Genomic DNA, 19,770 nt, shown 5'->3' on the forward strand with positions numbered 1-19,770 from the left:
GAGGTCACGGAGTAGGTTAATGGTATCAGGTCTGTGAAAAGCAGGATGACCTGAATCTGCTCAAAGCAAACCTGGTAGAAGAGCTGAGAATTTTAATGTGTTTACCCGTTTGATGCACAACATACGCACACCCCCTCTAATGCGCAACATGGGTCTAAAATGACCCGCATTAATTTTCCATGTGAATTCATGCTGGGTGAGTGTTTCTTTGTAGTATCTTTTAAAATCAATATATTTTATGATTGAATCTTCCAAGTATCATTTGAATATCTTGTTTTTAATGAGTACAGGGTGTTATTTCCATTTTTACTTTTTTATTTTATGAACTTCCAAGTATCATTTGAATATCTTGTTTTTAATTAGTACAGGGTGTTATTTCCATTTTTACTTTCTTATTTTATGAACAAACAGACAAAAAGTCAAAGAGTGGACCAGTTAGCTAGCTAGCAGTTGACATTTCTACATTCTACTGTATTAGTTAACTACAGTAGAACATGTCACCAGCTAGCTAGCTAGGTAGCTGTTGACATGTTCTAGCTGGTGTCTACAATAGAATATTATTCTATTGTTGTCATGTTAAGAGTTAGCTAGCTTGCTAATATTAAGGTATTTCCCTTTATGACAAGTAATGTAACTACTTATTCAAGGTAACTAAAACCTTATTAATTATGCACAGTTATCTTTAATGAGCCATCAAATGTTTCTTTAGGTAAATTGGAATAATTGTAAAACAAGTAAATATGATTATATGTGCTTAAAAAAGAATATTTACTGAAGTAAATGATAAATACTGTGCTGTGATTTCAAAGATATAACATTGAAATAGCCTACTCAGATAGAATAAACTATGGCTAGCTGTTGACCACCGTAGAATATGTCAACAGAGCTATTAATAGGGAAAAAAGGACAAGTAATGACTAGTCATTATTGTAATCAAGGAAACAATGGTCTGTTGTTGGTATAGATAGTGAGAGAATGCTAAATTTAAAGTATTTTTGCTATGCTTGTTTTTTCAACTGGTCCACTCACTGAGACATTTTTGTTCATTTTTGTTCACAATTAAGAAATGAAAAATGGAAATATTGACCCCACTAATAAAAAACAAGATATTAAATAATACTTGGAACATTTAATCATAAAATAAATAGATTTCAAAAGTTACAGCAAAGAAACTATCACTCAGCATGAAATCACATTGGAAATGAATGTGGGTCATTTTAGACCCATGTTGCGCATTAGAGGGGTAGTGATACAAAATGTGTTTTTATTAAAAAAGTGAAAAAGTAAAAAATAAAATATGGATGTATTATGATCAAAAACAAGTTAATTGAGGAATACCTGGAATACTATATGATGAAATAAATTTTTCGCAAATATATAGCATAAAAAAACTCACTCGGGTCTATTTAGACCCATGTTGTGCATCAAAGGGTTAATGAATGTGTTGCTTTCAGGACAAATTCTCAAAATTACGAAAACTTGTCTCAGCATATGCAAGTGGTCATTAGAGGTGTGTTGATCGATACTTATATTCAGCAGCAGCCCTGTAGATCAACACAGTGGTTTAATAGTACTCCTTAAAGGGATATTTCAATATTTTGGGAAATTTGCTCATTGCCATATTCCAATTAAAGGTAAGAAACCTACCCCTACTGTAAGACTATAGGGATTATGGCAATGGACGAATTTGCCAAAATGTTAAAATATCCCTTTAAACCTACTGCGTGACCGTAAAAAAATGGTGAAGGAAAAGCTAGATAGACATGATATGATGCCATGGAAACCGCCATAAAAATCTCACTACGGAATCAGCAAACAAAGTCACAGTCACTTTAATGTGGCGTTGTTTTGGTTGTAGACACAATAAGCATTTCACCTGAAAGGAACCTTTCTTTACCTCCAAAAACTAGTCCTCTGCCTCATCTTTATCTAATTTCACCATCGTTATTGTAGGACACTGACAAGTATGAAACTGAGCTGCTAAAACATGCAGTTAACACAACATGGCTGACGGCAGAGTCGTCTGGTGATGAGCACATGGTGGTGTATAAAAAAATTCTAAATAAAAGTAAGTGCATTCTGTTGCCTTAAGGAGTAAAAAGTATGATATATTTAGTTTTCAAAAAGAAATATTACTCAACCTTATCATCACTTGAGCATCATGCAGCATCAACATGACCTCTGGCTTCTTAAAATCTGTACATTTCCAATTGGAACTTGAGGACAAGTTGGGACGCATTAACAGAAACATGTTTTCATATTGGCTTGTGCATGTTTGTACAGTATAGTTTTCTTTGCTTTTCTCTGTGCACTGTTGTCTGAGTGCCTTTGTGCCTTTTCATCTTCATATCGTCTTGTTTCACAAACCACTTCTGATCTGAAAAGGTGCAATAAAAATAAAGAAGAACTCACTTATTATTCAATGTCAGAGTTGATCCCATTTTTGTCCCTTTAAGCTTTTGCCAAACTGTGTAGGCGGCAAACTCAAACATAAGCTTTAGCTATTTGCGCAGGCTTACAAATTACGGGGGCGGCACAAGGTACGTGTGTGGAGCTCTGTACTGTATTGTACTGCACTGTACTGCATGTGTGGGAGGCAGCTGCAGAACAGAGACGGATACAAGAGCTTCACATGGATTTTCCTATCAAAGGGCCAAACAGCTCCCACGATTGTTGTAAAAAGAGGAAAACCACAAATTAAGCTGCCTAAGCTTTGGAGAGCATGAAGCTTTAAGTGTTTCACAACTTCTGCCCATGGTGTCTCGTTTCCAGCGTCAGCGTCACACAGAGAAGGACGGAGAAACTCACTCTGGAGCCGAACCACGACTTCAGGTGGTTGTGAAGGTGCCTCAGTGCTGCTTTGTGTGAACTTTATGAAAGGGCTTTTACAAAGAGGCAGTGTGTGTGTGTGTGTGTGTGTGTGTGTGTGTGTGTGTGCATTGTTGGACTCATGTAGTCAGGGAACATGTGGTGGTTTCTGCTATCTTGTGAACATTCTTCACCAGGGCAGTTCCTCAGTTTGTACCTGCTGTAAATCTTGAACCTAGCCGACAGCACTTAAAGTGTGAACACACACACACACACACACACACACACACACACACACACACACACACACACACACACACAAATGAATACCATCCCACGGAGTTAGAGAAGCGAAAGCTGTCAAATCTTGTGTGTGTGGGAGAAACAGAGTGTGGAAACCCAGTGTGCTCTATTTTAATGATCCAAAGTGCACGGTCACAAATGTGTGGTGCAAGTGCATTGAGGGTGTGTTTGTGTCTTTTTTTTGTTGCTATTTTAACGGCGGAAAAAAACTGTTCAAAGAGGTTCCACTACATTTCGTCATTATCCCTGGTAGTGTTTTATGTGCAACATCCAATAAAACAATCACACAAGTCAGGTGTGATCACCTTGACATATTGCATTGTAATGATTCTATCAATGTCCAGGTACTCGCACGTCTTGACACAGATCACCGATGAATTAATGGCACATGTCACGTTTGAAAATATAAGATGATATATGATGGGAGGTGTCAGTAAATCTTCAGTTCGTTGTGAAACCCTGCATGGTGGCATATTTAGGAGATAAGTGGAAACGCCGTTAAGGATTTACCAGGTAATAACAAAGAAGCTCTTCTGCAGAGTCTCGTGCAGGAGATATCTCTATGAAGCCAGCATGTGAGACAGTGAGGGAATGTACCTGGTGCCGATGGCTGTCTGCAGCAGCGTGCATAACCCCGACACAAAGAAGATGGTGGAGATGAGCTGGCTCTTGGCTGCGTTGTTGTCCTTGATGCAGAGCGGCTCGGCCAGGATGAGCGGGATCGCAATGATGCCACCGAAAGCAAGGATGTAATGCTGCAAAGGAGAGGGAAGACATTTGAGGATGTGATCATGTTTTACCTTTAAAAAAAACAAACATTATAATAATCCCAGATTTTTCTCATTTAAATCGGTTACATGCTGTCAATTCCGGGGTCACTCCTATGTTCCCACAACCCTATGTTCCCACATTTCTTACATTTTTTTCCACTGAAAATTAGGCCCTGTGTTCCCACAGCCCTATGTTCCCACATTTCTAACATTTTTTTTTTTTTCACTGAAAATTAGGTCCTGTGTTCCCACAGGGGGGCAACTGCCATTCTGGCGCACCAGTCAGACATAGGCCCATAGGCACCGATCCCATGGGTGCTCCGGTGCTCGAGCACCCACTGGCAACGCTGAGCACCCACTGGCCAATCGGGATGGCTGATCAAAAAAATAAAATAAAATGAGTGAATAAATGAAACTTGTGGTGAAACTGTATCTTTAAAATGAACTGCCTTTACTTAAAGCAGAAGTGAGTGATCCGGTCGTTTTCGCTAATGCTGCGTTCCAGGCAGGCTTTTGAAATCATAAATTACAGCTTCAAGTCACAACTTACGACTTTGTAGCGTTCCAGGCAACCCACTCGTGTTTTCCGACCTGTTTTACCGGTGAAAGTCACTATAACGGCCACTCGTAACTTCCGACCCGTGAAATCGTACCAGTACGTCTTTTTGTACAGTCTATGTACCAGATTGAACTGGTACGACTTCACAGGTCGGAAAAAAACGAGTTTCCTTTAACGCACCATAACAGTCCTCGTCCCTACGTCGCCACATTCACGGCGTCCCTTGGCTGCACACACAGCCCTGCATGCCGTTCTCTCTCCTCATTGGATAAAAACTGTAGGATACGATAAATGTTTTCTCCTCGACTCAGAGCAGAGCAGAGTGACTGACAGACCCGTGATTCAGACCAAACACTCTATGTAAGTGATTGCTGTCGGAAGATATAACTATTTAAGACTTATATTAACACAAATATATCACTTATTTCTGCTTTAAATCGTATTATCCAATCAAAATCATTACAGCTCTGTGCGTGCACAGTTAGCGTAGTCACGTAACCAATCGGATGATCGGATTTGGCTTGCAGAGCTCCTTCTCTGGAGGAGGGTCTGGCGAGCGAGACAAGCTACGGCTAAACAAGAGGCCGTCACGTAGGCTACACACACACAGCAAAAATGTGAAGGTTGGCTGCGTATCGGCAGTTAAAAATAGACAAGTTTGTAATAAGAAAACTAAGTGGAACTGCGTCTACAACCACCAATGCTCCCAGCAGCAGCAGCACCAGCAGCGGTGGCGGCGGCAGCAGCGACAGGGACAGCAGCAAGTGTCAGCAGGGACGAAAGTACCAGAGGGGTGTACTGCAAAGTGCGAAGCCAGTTTCGTGGGTTAGCGAGGTATGATGAGTCTAAAGCCAGGCTCTCCTGTACTACAAAGGTGGCTCTCTTTTAGCCCGTCCCGACCAGGTTATGTTCAGAATTTAATCCTAAAATCGGCTATAAAGGCGACAGGGACTAGTCTGCCTGTCTATCCTCTACCTGGTCTTTTTACTAACCTTAACCAACTCCTTTCTTCATTGCCTAAGCCCAACCAGTGCAAAATCTTTTGTGGAAAAAATACGCTATTAAAGGAATTGTTGGAAAGGCAGGATATTTTAAAAAAGAAAGCAATACCGTCATTCCGACCATAGGAGGCAAAAATTGTCGGAATGAGCGGCCCTATCAAGGGGGCAGTTGTCGGTCTGAGAAGTGAAGCTCACTTCCGCGTTCAAAAAACTGCAATCCCCTCGGATTCCTCTGGGGGCTGGTGTCAGAAGGGAGCATTCCCCATAGACCCCCATGTTAAAATCGCCGACTTTACATCCTCAGTAAACATGTTAAAAGCCTGGTGTCAGAACGTTTTTTCGTCTCAATCGATAGTTTCTACCCCCGCACACACTCTGAGGGGGGTGAATTTTTTTTTAACTCTGCCGTTTTACTGTTATAAGGTTAAAATTCTGACCAATTAGGGCGCGGAAACGTTGAGTGACAGGTCCGAGCAGCTCCGTGGACAGCTGCTTCGAGGCCAGTGGGCGGGAACTCGGCCGGCCAATCCAACATGGCGCTGTTCAGGCCGCCATATTTGAGTCACAAAAACGACTCCCCAAAACCAATGGGTGACGTCACGGACGCTACGTCCATTCTTTTTACAGTCTATGGGCCCTATCCTGCGTGTCATCGCCCCCTCTCTGCCTCCCATTTCCTGTCTCTCTCTCTTATGTCCTGTCCTTTAAAGGTCAAAAAGCCCCAAATATATATGTGACCCGTTCTATCTATGTCTGTGATCGATGTTTGTTTTACATTAACTGTTGCCATGTTTTTATTGTCTGTTTTTTATGTATTTTTAGTCCCTATGGACCTCTGATTGTGTCCTTAATAAAGTCTTATTATTATTATTATTATTATTATCAAAATGAGTCGGATGTCGCAACGTTCTGTTTTTAGATAATCAGCTGATAACGTAGAAAACCCATAGAAAATAAAAAAATTTTTTTACCCTAATTTCAAAGCAATGACATTCAAAAACAATCTCCCAAAGTTTCACAGTCCAGATAATTGAGAATAGGCACGTAAATGATGATTAAAGTTGACTTGCAACTTAAACCCTCTGAAAATGAGTGTTGCTTCGGTGCAAAACATGAAATATCTCCTGAACCAGACGAGCTGTAAACTGCATCTGAATCGCGGGATTCTCCGCTTTCCGACGGTCATTGAATGGTGCCTCTATGACGAGCAGGGACGGGTACAGAAACAGATGCTAAACTGAGTAGCATCGACGCTAACAGAGCGTAGCATCGATGCTAAACAGAACGTAGCAACGATGCTAAACCGAACGTACACGCTTGCACATGTTTTACAAAACGTCAACAAAACATGACAACTTCTGAACCGTTTATGATAGAGACGAGCTGTAAACAGCATCTGAATTGTGAGATTCCCAGCTTTCCGAGGGTCATTGATCTATGACAACAAGGGACCGTATAGGGTACGTGTAATCACGTGGTACAGGAACAGATGCCAGAGTCACTGGCAAAAATTTTAACTGCAATTTTCTCAGATTTTAGAACGGAATAAGAGAGTGAAAGATTGTAATTCAAATGGCCACATCTCGAAAACCATCAAATGTATGACTTTGACTAGGGTATCATTTTAAAGCTTATTTTCTAATCTTTCCATTGATACCAAAATCTCAACTTTGAAATTTGGGTCACATATGTGTATATATAAAAAAGAAAATTAAGTGTTGCCATTCAGACAATTAGAGGCCTATTTCGAACTGGTGGGATGTCGGAATGGCGGTTGCCCCCCATTTAAATCATCAGAAACTCCTTTTGAAGTCCAAATACCAACTTGCGGAGTTGGATGAACTTCAGTAACCCCCTGAGCTCACAATCCAATATGGCTGTTCTGTGCACCAACAGAAAATAAAAGCTGCACATGACACTGTTTATTAGCCACTTAGTCTTGTTTCTGTGTCATTAAATTAGTTATAGTTGCTTTGTCATGCAAACTGTCACATTATCAGCTGGTATTAGCTAACAATGCTAACAACAGCTCAGCAGCAGTGGCCTGGGCAGCTGTGATAACACCTGGATCATGACAGATCACATCACTTAAGACATTTAATGCTGCAATCTGAACAGTGATACAGTCTTTGTCGATGTAAATCTGGGCTCACAGCGGCTTATCCACGCAGCAATACGTCTTTCCAATGAGCAAACAGGTCATTCGTCATTGCCTCCTGATTCAACATTGATCGTCAGTGCCCTTGTAAACCGTTCAGAGTGACATCACGGAAATATTTCCACCGATGTTTTACCTCTATGGCTAAGCCTTTGTTTGGTTTTAAAAGAGCAAAAACTAATCTTTACCTGTCATGGTGTAAATTCCTGGAACAGTCTGGACAAAGCTAAATTCGTAAGCCTCGTAAAGTAGTGTTTATTTATTCTTGGACTGGATTGCATCACATTGGATGGCGTATGGCGTACACTCCCCGAGTGACGGTAAGTGCATAAAGCATAAATCTTTTGCTTAGTTTTTACGACAAGTCCTGCGTGTTGGCCGGCTGAGGTGACCTTCTGTCACAGGTATCCATCACTTCTATGGCCCCGTTTAACAAGCACAGGCTGCACAAAACACAGCATGAACAACACTTTGTCACTGCTGCATACATTTGAGAATATGCACGATATCATTATGTATCTGGCGTCTCTGACAATGCGGCGTATTTTCTTTCAATGAAGCATCAGATTTTATTGTGCCTGCAGTGCTATGAGTCTAAACATAAAATAAAACTTTATAATGCTGCAGTGACCGCATGTGGATTTTATGCTGCAATGTTTAAACACTGAAACAAGCATCAATAAAACTAACTTTATTGATTTGTGTCAGAATCAACTCTTTTGCAATTTGAAAAAAATATGGAAATGAACCACATATCCCTCATCATGTTAATGGAAAACGCAAACATTTTCTGTTCTTCTAAAAAATAAGCTTAAGTGTTGTTTTTGCAGCAGGTTATTGTGTCACATTTTGTTGCTAGGTGACACCTAGTGGCCATAGTTATTACGAGGGCACAGGCAGAAGTGAAGCGACAAAGTCCACATTTGAAGGAGGTTATGATGGAGGGACAGTTTAATAATATTCAGGACTTTGACACAGAAGAATGGAGCTCGATCCCAGTTAGAAAACTTGCTTGTTTAGGAGCCTTGAACATGGTTAACAACGTCTTTTTTGAAAATAACCATAGAAACAACTGCGATCAAATGTTGAAAAAGTAGTTATTTTGACCAAAATCATCACCTATTTAAACCTTGGGCCTTACTATAGTAACCACCAGTCTGGGTGTGGATTATGGTAAAGTCCAGTTCATGTGTACTTCAGGTGCACTTTGCATGTAAGAAAAACTTGACTTATATGGTAACAACTTTGGTGGCTCTTTATGGTTGCTGAAGGACTTTTTGTGTTTTAGCTGTACGGAAATGTAATTTCTAGGAGTCAGGGTTCAGCTGCGAGGATTAACTGTCCAGTACACTCTACCCCTGTGTGATGCATGTGTGTTGAGTGGGTGGTGGTGGTGGTAATGGGGATAACCACTGATCCAAAAGAATTTGGACAAAGGAGGGGAAAAAAATCAGAGACAGATTGTTGATGATTTACTGGGGTATTTTTTTTTTTTTTTTTAAACCTACAGCTCCCATAAGTCAGAGGAGATGCTGAAGGTCAATTTCATGACAAGAGGAAATTTATGAGATTCCTTCAGGAAAAAAAGGCTGCTTATGAGGTTTTGTGTGCAAATTCATATTCATCTCAGATTGACAGAAGCAAACAAGGAGGAGACCTTAGGTTGGTCTCTTATATCCTCTCTTAATCTGCCTTTTTATTGCCTCTAAAATTGTACCGCGTTTCCATTGATGCTCTGCCATCTGGTCAACATGGAAATCTCATAAATCAGCTGCATCTGATTCAAAAGTCTGTGATGGGGAGTGATAACCAGCACCAGAAGGGGAGAACACATGACACCTGTTTTTAAGTCCTTTCATTTTGTGCCTGTCAGTATCCATATTGATTTTACAGTCATTCACGTATTTGTCTTTAAAGGCCCTCATGACCATGCACTGGTATGAACATCATTGCAGCCTTACAGTGTATAAATCAGTGTGGCCACTTCCTTATGAGTGTGTAAGCTGCAGGGCTAAAACATTTGGTGAGCTTTTATTGCTCCAAGCTGCTAGATCTGTTTATCTGTGGACCAGACATCACCTGGATGTTTTTAACTCTTTAAAGGTTCTGTAAATGGCACTTAAAACAGTAATAACAACCAATATAGCGAACCCACTCCTTTAGTCCGGATGCACATGTGAGGCATCACCTGCATCCAACATGCAGGTGAAAGTGACTTTCCAGAATTATTTCTGCTGAACCCCCACCCCCCATCCCCCAGGTGTTCAGTCGATGGCTGAATTTTTTTCCCAGCCCAACCGCGAAACTGCAATAAATAAATCGATTTACTGCTGTTCTTTCGTATTGAAGCAACAGCAGGAAAAGTGAATAACTCAGAAAAGAAAAATGACAGACAGTGAAAGACGGATCTTTTTTAAAGAGGGTCTTTAAGGGAAATGAACAAATACCACGACAAGCCCCAAAGGCTGCAAAGGATTAATTCCTCAAGCAAGGATCAGCTGTGCAGCCAAAGCCACATGCTTGTTTTTACCTCTCTGCCAAAGAGCTCTTGAAAAAAGTTGATCTACTCATGTACATATCACAGAAAATAGGGATTGAACATGTTAAATTTACAGCTCTCTGGGCAGCTCCAGCACAAGCTCTGTTACTACACCCTCTGAAGCACCATTACCACAATAGCAGTTTTGTGTTTTAAGACCGATCAAAGTTTTCTTGTTGCTGTCTTAAATGTGTGGGTGTGGGTCTGAAACCATTGAGCTAATCTCCTTTTTTATGACTTTACTTTTTTTAACTGGGTCAATATAGACGAGGTAATTTACAGTAAGTCTGCGGCACCATCACTGAGATAATGAAAGTTGGTATAGGATCCAAAAAAACAGTGCTTTAAAATTTTAAAGTGCTGCACCTGTTAATAAGTTACAGCACCCCAGCACGCCCATGATGTGCTCTTTAGTGTGAGTTAAATATTGATGGTAATCTTAAATTACATTCAGGGAGGAGGGTGCTTTTCTTCTGGAATGAACAAAACAAAAACAAAAAAAACTTTTACTTTTAAATTCCTTAAAAAGTACAAAAAATATTTGTCCATCAAAAGAACAAGCACCTTTGTTTATGTTGAGCAGCAGCTCCAGCTCAAATGATGAAGTAGGTTTGACATTTCAGAAATGCCACTGGCTCGGTTCCTAGTCTTGTGTTTTCTTAGTGATTAGGAAAGGTATTAACTCACCTGACAATAACAGACTGTTGTTTAAAATGCAATATTGAATATAAATCAGCCCAAAGTAGCCGACGTTTGGTCTTTAATGATTCAATAATATTGCACTGCCAGTCTGCCACAACAGTTTGCAATTAGATCAACCAGTTTTTGACAGGTAGTGGATACTGTAAATACACAAAAGATCTCTTTCCTGTGTGTTGCTTGGGTAATCCTTTAATTTACAGGCCGTTAATTGCGTAATAACTACGTGAAAATGTCAAGAAATCGCGTACAAGTAACGGTCAATTTCATGGTAATGCTTTTCATGCTTTGAATTTTTTGGGAAAGGCCAGAATTTTTCTCCAATCAATCAATCCAATCAATCTTTGTTTCATGGCTATATTTCTCAACATTACTATGAAATTGACTGTTATTTCTAGGCTACTTCTAGACATTACCCAATTACTATTTCTAGGCTATTTCTTGACATTATCACGTAATTAGCAGCCTGTAAATTAAGGGGTTACTGTTACTTGCGTGTGTAAAACCATGTGACTATAAACACGTGGCTGTTTAATAGTGACATGGTGACAATTAGTGCAGCTTTTCAGCCTGTTTTAGCCAGTTACTTTTGTTTTGGTTTTACAGTACATTTACTGTTTGGTTCAAAACAGAGAAAAAAGGTGTGTAATTGTTGGAATAACATTCATCAGGTCGAGGTAAATTCATGCAAAACAGCTGATATGCGTTCCCGTCTGAGGCAGTTTTTGGCAAGCAGTCTCTGCATTTACCTCTAAAACAACTCTGTCTCATAACGTTCCATTATTATCTCATAGCGTGGTGAATGTGCTGGCCGCAACCTGTCTGCAAGAGCGTTTTGGAGTTGTTGGATTGTGTATTTGATGAGTTTGATGAGGGAAACCAAGAAATCCCATTAGCCTCCGTAGCGTAGCTCTGAGCAGCTCGCCGCTCTGCTCCGCCATTCTAAAAATAGCTTGCACCGACAATTAAAGGTGATAAACCTACTGCTATGACTATAGGGATTATGGCAATTTGCCAAAATTTTGAACTATCCCTTTAACAGCTTTTACATTCTTCATCTCTCTAGAGGCAAAAACCAAAAAAACAAACAATAATAACGACGTCACATTACCTGGAAGCCGAGCAGGATGCAGAGGTACCATGGTGGCCGGTCGTTGAGGGAGTAAACCAAATCTCCCCCTTTGTCGGGCTCCTCCAGCACCTCTGTGTGAGGCTCCCCAATATCTACTGTCAGCTGTGGCTGTTCATCACTGTCTAATCCCTTGGAAAGAAAGCACAGCGAAGACAAACAAAGTCGTTAAGTCATTCACCATTGTCATTTGTCTAAGTTACATCAAAACAACATTTTTTTCTCACTTTTATTCAACCCAGACTGTTTGGACACTGACTCCTAGGAATAAATTATCTGAGCATTATAACACCTATAGCCTACCAGAGGTTTCTTAACAGTTTTCTCGGTCTTTGAAACAGAGGGTTGTTCAGGAGAGCCTCCTATCACCATTGTGATCTAGAGCTGTTAGTTTAGTTTTGCTGACAGACATTAATACTAAGTGTGCAAAGTGCTGTGAGTTATGACATTATACTGTAAGCCACAACTGCAGTATGTGGGTGATAATGGAGGGGCAAAATGCCTCTCCCATGTCAAGCTGTTGTTAGAAACTGAACTGCTCTATTATTTCTCCCACTCAACTCATTTTGAAAAGATTCTCAATCATCCAGGTCATGGTCATCCAAACATTTTCCAGAGTTTCCCGTCAGTCAATTTGAGCCAAGACTCTTGGCTCTTAGACAGGAGATAATTCATCTTCATCAAAGTCTACTTAGCCTTGATTTAACATCCTTTACATTTAATTTTTTGAGGAAGAAAAACAACAGACATGGTTTGTGATTTAAGTTGATGTATGAAATGTTCTGTCTGCTCTGTGACTTTCAGATATCATTACCGTCCTTGTAATTGACAAGGAGACACTGAGTGAGTTTTCTGGGTTGAGATCCAACTCACCAAGGTTGGATCCGTAGCCAAAGCTGTACTGTATATAAAAACGCAGAAAGGAGGTTTGGACAGCATATGCACTTATAAATATGAAATATAGCTCCATTGCTTTGCATTGGTTGATCTTAAAGGTATGTACTTATGGTATGATTATGGTAAATACAGAGGGAATTGGTTTCTTAAATTCAGATACAGTATAAAACTATTGGATAGAGATTTTTAGAGTGTGGGAATTTATGACTGATGGCGTGAAGTCCAGTCATAGGAATTCAGATATTATGAAATAATAATGGTCCAATAAAAAGTGGAAGAACTATTGAATGTTCCAGTTCAATGCCATGTGCCAGGGCAAGATCAAGATCAAGTGGTTAAAACTGAAAGTGACAGCTGCTTTAAGAAAAAAGGAAAAAAAAGGGGGGGCGGGGGTAAAATCAATATTTTCAATATTAAACTGCTCTGCCAGTGAAAATCTGGCAAAGCCGGCTCTCAACAAATTCATCTGGAGCTGCCCGGTATTCTGGCAAGTTTTTTAATACGGTGACTGGATGGCACCAAAGTTGGGAATTTTCAATTGATTAACTCAGTGGTTTACAGTTATTTCCAACCTCATGGCTCAGAATCACTGGCAGTCCACATCCGATCCAAACTTTACGATGTGGAGGCCAACATTAAGTCTTCTCAAAGCAGAGCATTTTATTGCAGTAATGCCAGGATCAGATTACATGATATTTTTGTCTGTCACAAAGGTCACCATGCAGATCAATTTATTGTTGACCATTTTAACAGCAAGATTAAGTCAACGCTTGAAAAAGTTGCCCCACTAAAATTAAAAAAAATCAAATAGAAACCAAACCCCTCCTGGAAAGATGAAACTATCAAACAGCTAAAGAGAAAATGCTGTATAGCAGAACAGAAATGGACAAAAAGTAACTTAACCAATCATTACCAAATTTCCCATGAACAGCTAATCACCCATAACAAGGCAATTAAACATGCAAGACAGTCCTACTTTTCAAATATGATGAACGACAACTGAAGCAACCCCAAGATACTATTCTCAACCATTGACCGTCTTATCAACCCTGTTTTGGACAATATAAATAATGTATCATCGAGAAAGAGGTGTCAGGAATTTGCAGTCCATTTCAGAGACAAAATTGACAATATTAGATCAGCTCTAGTTCAACAACAGTCAGAAAACATAGCCAAGAACTTGGACTTCGAGCTTGTCTCTGCATATGGGGAAACACTAGAAAGTTTTGTCCTGGTTGATGCTGAAATCCTTGGTAAAGTTGTTTCACAATCAAAACCTGCAACCTGCTTTTTAGATCCTACTCCCACCTCCTTTTTAAAATCAGTTCATGGCTTTTTGGATGAGGATTTATTGACCATTGTAAATTATTCCCTCAGACTGCGCTGGTTAAGCCCTTTCTGAAGAAGAATGGTTAGATGCTTTTGACCCTATAATTACAGACCAGTATCCAATCTGCCATTTTTAAGTAAGATTTTAGAGAAACTTGTTTTTAATCAGTTGAATGTTTTTAGTCAAGGTATCCATGAGAAACTCCAGTCTGGTTTTAGAGCTAACCATAGTACTGAGACTGCACTAGTTAAAGTTGTAAATTACCTTAGATGTAACCTGGACATGAGAAAGCTGTCAGTCCTGGTTTTATTAGATTTAAAGCAGAAGTAAGCGATCCGGTCGTTTTGGCTAATGCTGTGTTCCAGGCAGGCTTTTGAAACCGTAAATTACAGCTTCAAGTCACAACTTACGACTTTGTAGCGTTCCAGGCAACCCACTCGTGTTTTTCCGACCTGTTTTACCTGTGAAAGTCACTATAACGACCACTCGTAACTTCCGACCCGTGAACTTGTACCAGATCGAACTGGTACGACTTCACAGGTCGGAAAAACACGAGTTACGGGCTGCCTTGAACGCACCATAACAGTCCACGTCCCTACATCACCACATTCAGGCGCATCCCTTGGCTGCACACACAGCCCTTCATGCCGTTCTCTCTCCTCATTGGATAAAAATTGTAGGATACGAGAAAAGTTTTCTCCTCGGCTCAGAGCAGAGCAGAGTGACTGACAGACCCGTGTTTCGGTCCAAACACTCTATGTAAGTGATTGCTGTCGGAAGATATAACTATTTAAGACTTATATTAACACAAAAATATCGCTTACTTCTGCTTTAAGTGCCGCTTTCAACACTGTTGACCATTGAATATTTTCAAATCGTCTTTACAGCTTGATTCACGTATCTGGTGCTGTTTTTAACTTAAATCCTGTCTTAGCAACAGGGGATTTTTTGTAACTTTTAATGAATGTTCATCTAGGAGCTATAAATTGAATTGCGGTGTCCCTCAAGGGTCAATTTTAGGGTCTGCTCCTTTTTAACCTTTACATGCTGCCACTTGGCAATGTCATCAGGAGACAGTGCATAAATTTCCACAGTTATGCGGATGATACACAGCTTTACATTGCCGTGTCTCCTGATGACACAGGGTCAATTGATGCCCTTTTCAAGTGTATTTTAAACATTAAAGCAGATATCAGTGGCAGGGCCGTTTCGGCTAATGCTGTGTTCAAGGCAGGCTTTTGAAACCGTAAGTTACAGCTTCAAGTCACAACTACGACTTGGTAGCGTTCCAGGTAACCCGTAGCTCGTGTTTTTAGCGTCCTGTTGTCTGTGAAAGTTCCCTATAACGGCCACTCGTAACTTCCGACCCGTGAACTCGTACCAGATCGAACTGGTATGACTTCACAGGAAGGAAAAACACAAAGTACGAGTTTCCTTGAACGCACCATGAGTTAGCAGCCCCCGCCCTTGTCAGGCATCAATTGGTCCTCGTGCTACGTCACCACATTCACGCGCATCCCTTGGCTGCACACACAGCCCTTCATGCCGTTCTCTCTCCTCATTGGATAACACTTGTATCCCACAAGGAAAATTTTCTCCTCGGGTTACAGCAGAGCAGAGTGACGGAGAGACTCGTGTTTAGGCTGAAATACTTCATGTAAGTGATTGCTGACGGAAAATAGGACTATTTAGGACTTATATTAACAAAAACATTCCACTGATATCTGCTTTAAGTCATGGATGGCAGAACGTTTTTTACAGCTCAACCAGGACAAAACAGAGGTACTGGTTATCAGCCCTGAAGCACTGAGAGGAAAACTGAATTTTAAACTGGAAGCACTGGCACTTAACCCATAAGAGAATGTTAATAACCTAGGACTGAAGTGAAACATGTTTGGAGGTCAACTTTCCTTGACTGTTCTCGTTGTACTAACCAGTGATTTACCTTGTATTTGTCATGGATTTGAACTTTTGACGTGTAAATCAGACAGAAATAAGCAAAGGAGTATCAGCCCACGTGCCTCCTGCGATCGCTATCTTAATTTAAACCTTGTTTTTAAGAATCACGGACACCCTGCTATAAAGCATGCCTTTAGTCAAAACCACAAGTGCACGTGTGTTTGCTGTCCAAGTCCATTTGTTGTTGTCTCTGTTTGATTAATGGGATTGTAACGTTACTGGGAAAAGGACTGGCTGCTCCCCTTGTGTTTTTGTTAACCTGGTGGTCAGTGCAGGGAGCCAACTTCTGCCCTTTGTCAAAAGGATGTGTGTGTGTGTATACGCACTCGGCCATATTCAGGTTTAACTAGCAGGGGAAATTTACTGAGGTCTGGACCTTTAGGCACCTTAAGTTTTACACCAACTACTGTTCAAATGTTTGGAACATGACGCCAGCAGCGCCAGACAACGGTTCTGTTCCCATTGGGGTGACAAAACTGTGCACGAGCATTTTACATCAAAGTTTCCACCAGTTACTGTTCAAGCTGTCAGAGGCAGAGTCATTAACCCCTGCAAGACTCTCAACAATTTACAAACACCAAAAGAACCTTGAAACCAGAGATCTTATTTGTATTCCTTCCTTCCATCTTTGCCATTTTACGTTATTATGGTGACATCAAACAAGGTGGGTCATAGAAATGAGAGAAAAATAAGTATCAAGTGTGGTCGTCTGGTATGTAACAACACAGAAGGCTCCTGCTTTCTTCTCTCTTCAGATACAATAGATCAGGTGGTTCGGTGTGGAGAGTAATTAACAACAATTTACAAATATACAGAGGGCCCACTTGAAATAGTCCCAGATAATGACTTAAATAAATTGTGGTAGATCAAAGATGTTCATGTCCGTGAGGTGACTTGGACAAGGACATTGATTTTTTTGTTTGTTTGTGATCCTTTGGGAAAAAGCGATAGCTGATGTTGGCGAAAGTGTGTATGACTTGTTTTAATAACTATTAAGGCGATCCTTAAGGGCCACCTGACATATGAGACCCGGGGGCTGTCTTCAAATGCTAAGAGGTCAACTCCCTGTTTAAACAGGCCTCGCGGGACAGATCAGTTTCCTGTGGGCTTGTATAAACTCTTTTGAGGATGTGCCTGTTTGAAGTGTAAGTATGTCTGTCTTTGGTGGTTACATACAGTATAGGAAACCTCCCCACCACCAACACCATCCCCCGTAACTCCATAGCCACCCTATTACTCATCATTAACAGATGAAAATAAAAGCAGCCACAGCATGCTTTTCTTTCAGCAGCTCTCTGTAGTAACAAATGTGCTTCTTACATGATAAAATCCTCACTATTAGAGACTCCTGGCCCTCACCGCAGCAGATTGATCACCAAACCTTAGAAACAGTTGTAAAATCTGATCCACAGTGCATTCATAAATTTCAGACCTTATTTTGACAAATTATGTATTTAAAAAAAACTATTTTCTCCCTCATTAATATTAAAGCAGAAGTAAGTGGTCCGGTCGTTTTCGCTAATGCTGCGTTCCAGGCAGGCTTTTGAAATCGTAAATTACAGCTTCAAGTCACAACTTACGACTTTGTAGCGTTTCAGGCAACCCACTCGTGTTTTTCCGACCTGTTTTACCGGTGAAAGTCACTATAACGGCCACTCGTAACTTCCGACCGGTGAACTCGTACCAGATCGAACTGGTACCACTTCACGGTCGGAAAAATACGAGTTTCCTTGAACGCACCATAACAGTCCTCGTCCCTACGTCGCCACATTCACAGCGTTCCTTGGCTGCACACACAGCCCTGCATGCCGTTCTCTCTCCTCATTGGATAAAAACTGTAGGATACGATAAATGTTTTCTCTTCGGCTCAGAGCAGAGCAGAGGGACTGAGAGACCCGTGTTTCAGTCCAAACACTCTATGTAAGTGATTGCTGTCAGAAGATATAACTATTTAAGACTTATATTAACACAAATATATCACTTACTTCTGCTTTAACATAAGGGTAAAACAGAAAAAGAACATTAACTTGAGCTCAGATGGCTTTGATTTCTCCATGTCTTTGAGGTGTTCCTGCGCCTTAATTGAAGTTTTGTGGGGAATTAAGTCAATTTTTGGACACCTGTTTGTTATAAGGTCTCACAGTTGACAATGCAAATCAGAGCTTAAAAAATGGAGCCACACAGGAGGACAGAGCTGCCTGCAGAGCTCAGAGACAGGAGTGTAATGAGGCACAGATCTGGGAAGACGGAAAGCACTAAAGGTTCCCATGAGCACCATCCATTTAAAAATGGAGGATGTTTGAAGCAAAGAGGAGCTGCAGCCTGGTCAAACTGAGATATCAAGGGGAGAAGGGTCTTGGACTGCAGACCCTCTGGACGAGCTCAAGTGTGGAGATAGGTGACACTTGTCCAAGAAAGGGGACAAGGGAAAATAAGAGATGGTCATGAGTTTGACTTCACTTGAATCATGCAGCAAAATAAAGAATCCCAGAGGAAATGCAAAGTTCAAAATCGCAATATGACCAACTGCAATATCCAAAACAGGGGTCCTGCATGTCACGCAAACCAGTCTTGAGTATTTTATGGGTTGTCTTAGAGATTGGACTCATGAACACATGTTTTTTGACGAGTAAAGTACCATTTGTGAGAACATTTGTAGAATTTATTCCTTTCCTGTCGAAAGACCGCTGCGATAATTATAACATTCAGACGCACACATATTTTGGAGGACACTAAAAAAAAGGTTAAAGCCACAGTCATATGCCCTTATGGGAAGTTATCTGCTGTGATCTAAGACATTTCTTCTACGTTATTCATTAATGGATCCGTTGCTTTGTTTTTAGGCCAATATTTGCTTTGGAGCTTGCTGTGTGATACTACACCTGTGTGGAGAAATAAAAGGATGTTCAGTATGGTAAAAAAAAAAATGTTCAGAAAGATGCTTATAGAGGGAGAAGAGAAGTTTCCTCTCACGGGAGTTGTCTTTTTCTTTTTTCTCCCAGTTGGATCCTATTACTTTTACAGCTCCCTCCAGCTTTTCCATTTTTCTTTTTGAACCTGGTGCACCTCCTGTCACCTCAGTGTTTTTACTTGAAAACAAACTGCATCCGTTTCCCACATAGCAGTATCACGACAAGCAGGAAAACAGGGATAAAAAACATATTAACTTCATCTGGAATCGAAAAAAGATCGCCCCAAATCCTCTAGATCCGACTTCTCATCTTGTTCTTTGATATCAAACTGGTAAATAGTTTTATTTAGACGTGTAATCGGGCGGTTCACAGGATATTGTTTAAGGCTGATACTGATCTGTTTGGAGTGAAGCTTCACATGGTTAGAAAACCTCTTAAAAAGTAATCACTGCCAAACACTCAATATTTTGCACCGTTGAAAAGGAACAAAACATCCAAGTGAAACCCAGACAGGTGTCAGCAACAACCAATTTAGAGTCTGTTAACACTCATTAACATGGAGGGTGGCACGTTTCATTGGGAGATTTAAGACTTCTCTCTTTTAAACCGGGAAAAACATGAGCGGAGGATTCGACCACATTGGAACGATCTGTAAATTCCCAGGTGGCTGATTGAAACAGAGTGTGCACAGCGTCATCTGGATGAT

The 19,770-nt window shown here is 40.6% G+C and overlaps 1 protein-coding gene across 1 annotated transcript in view; it reads right to left on the minus strand.

Annotated features, from left to right (window-relative positions):
• The window catches only part of LOC146986361 (solute carrier family 23 member 2), a 58,096-nt gene that overhangs the window by 27,672 nt on the left and 10,654 nt on the right, over nt 1-19,770 (minus strand). Inside the window, exons 2-3 of the mRNA XM_085780141.1 lie at nt 11,949-12,098; nt 3,709-3,866 (exon numbers count right to left, since the gene is read on the minus strand). Of these exons, the coding sequence (XP_085636267.1) occupies nt 3,709-3,866; nt 11,949-12,098 (308 nt within the window). The remainder of the gene's footprint in view (nt 1-3,708; nt 3,867-11,948; nt 12,099-19,770) is intronic.

The sequence above is a fragment of the Trachurus japonicus genome, chromosome 6 (genome assembly GCF_045865225.1).
Source record: "Trachurus japonicus isolate A0001 chromosome 6, Traja_1.0".
NCBI lineage: Eukaryota > Metazoa > Chordata > Actinopteri > Carangiformes > Carangidae > Trachurus > Trachurus japonicus.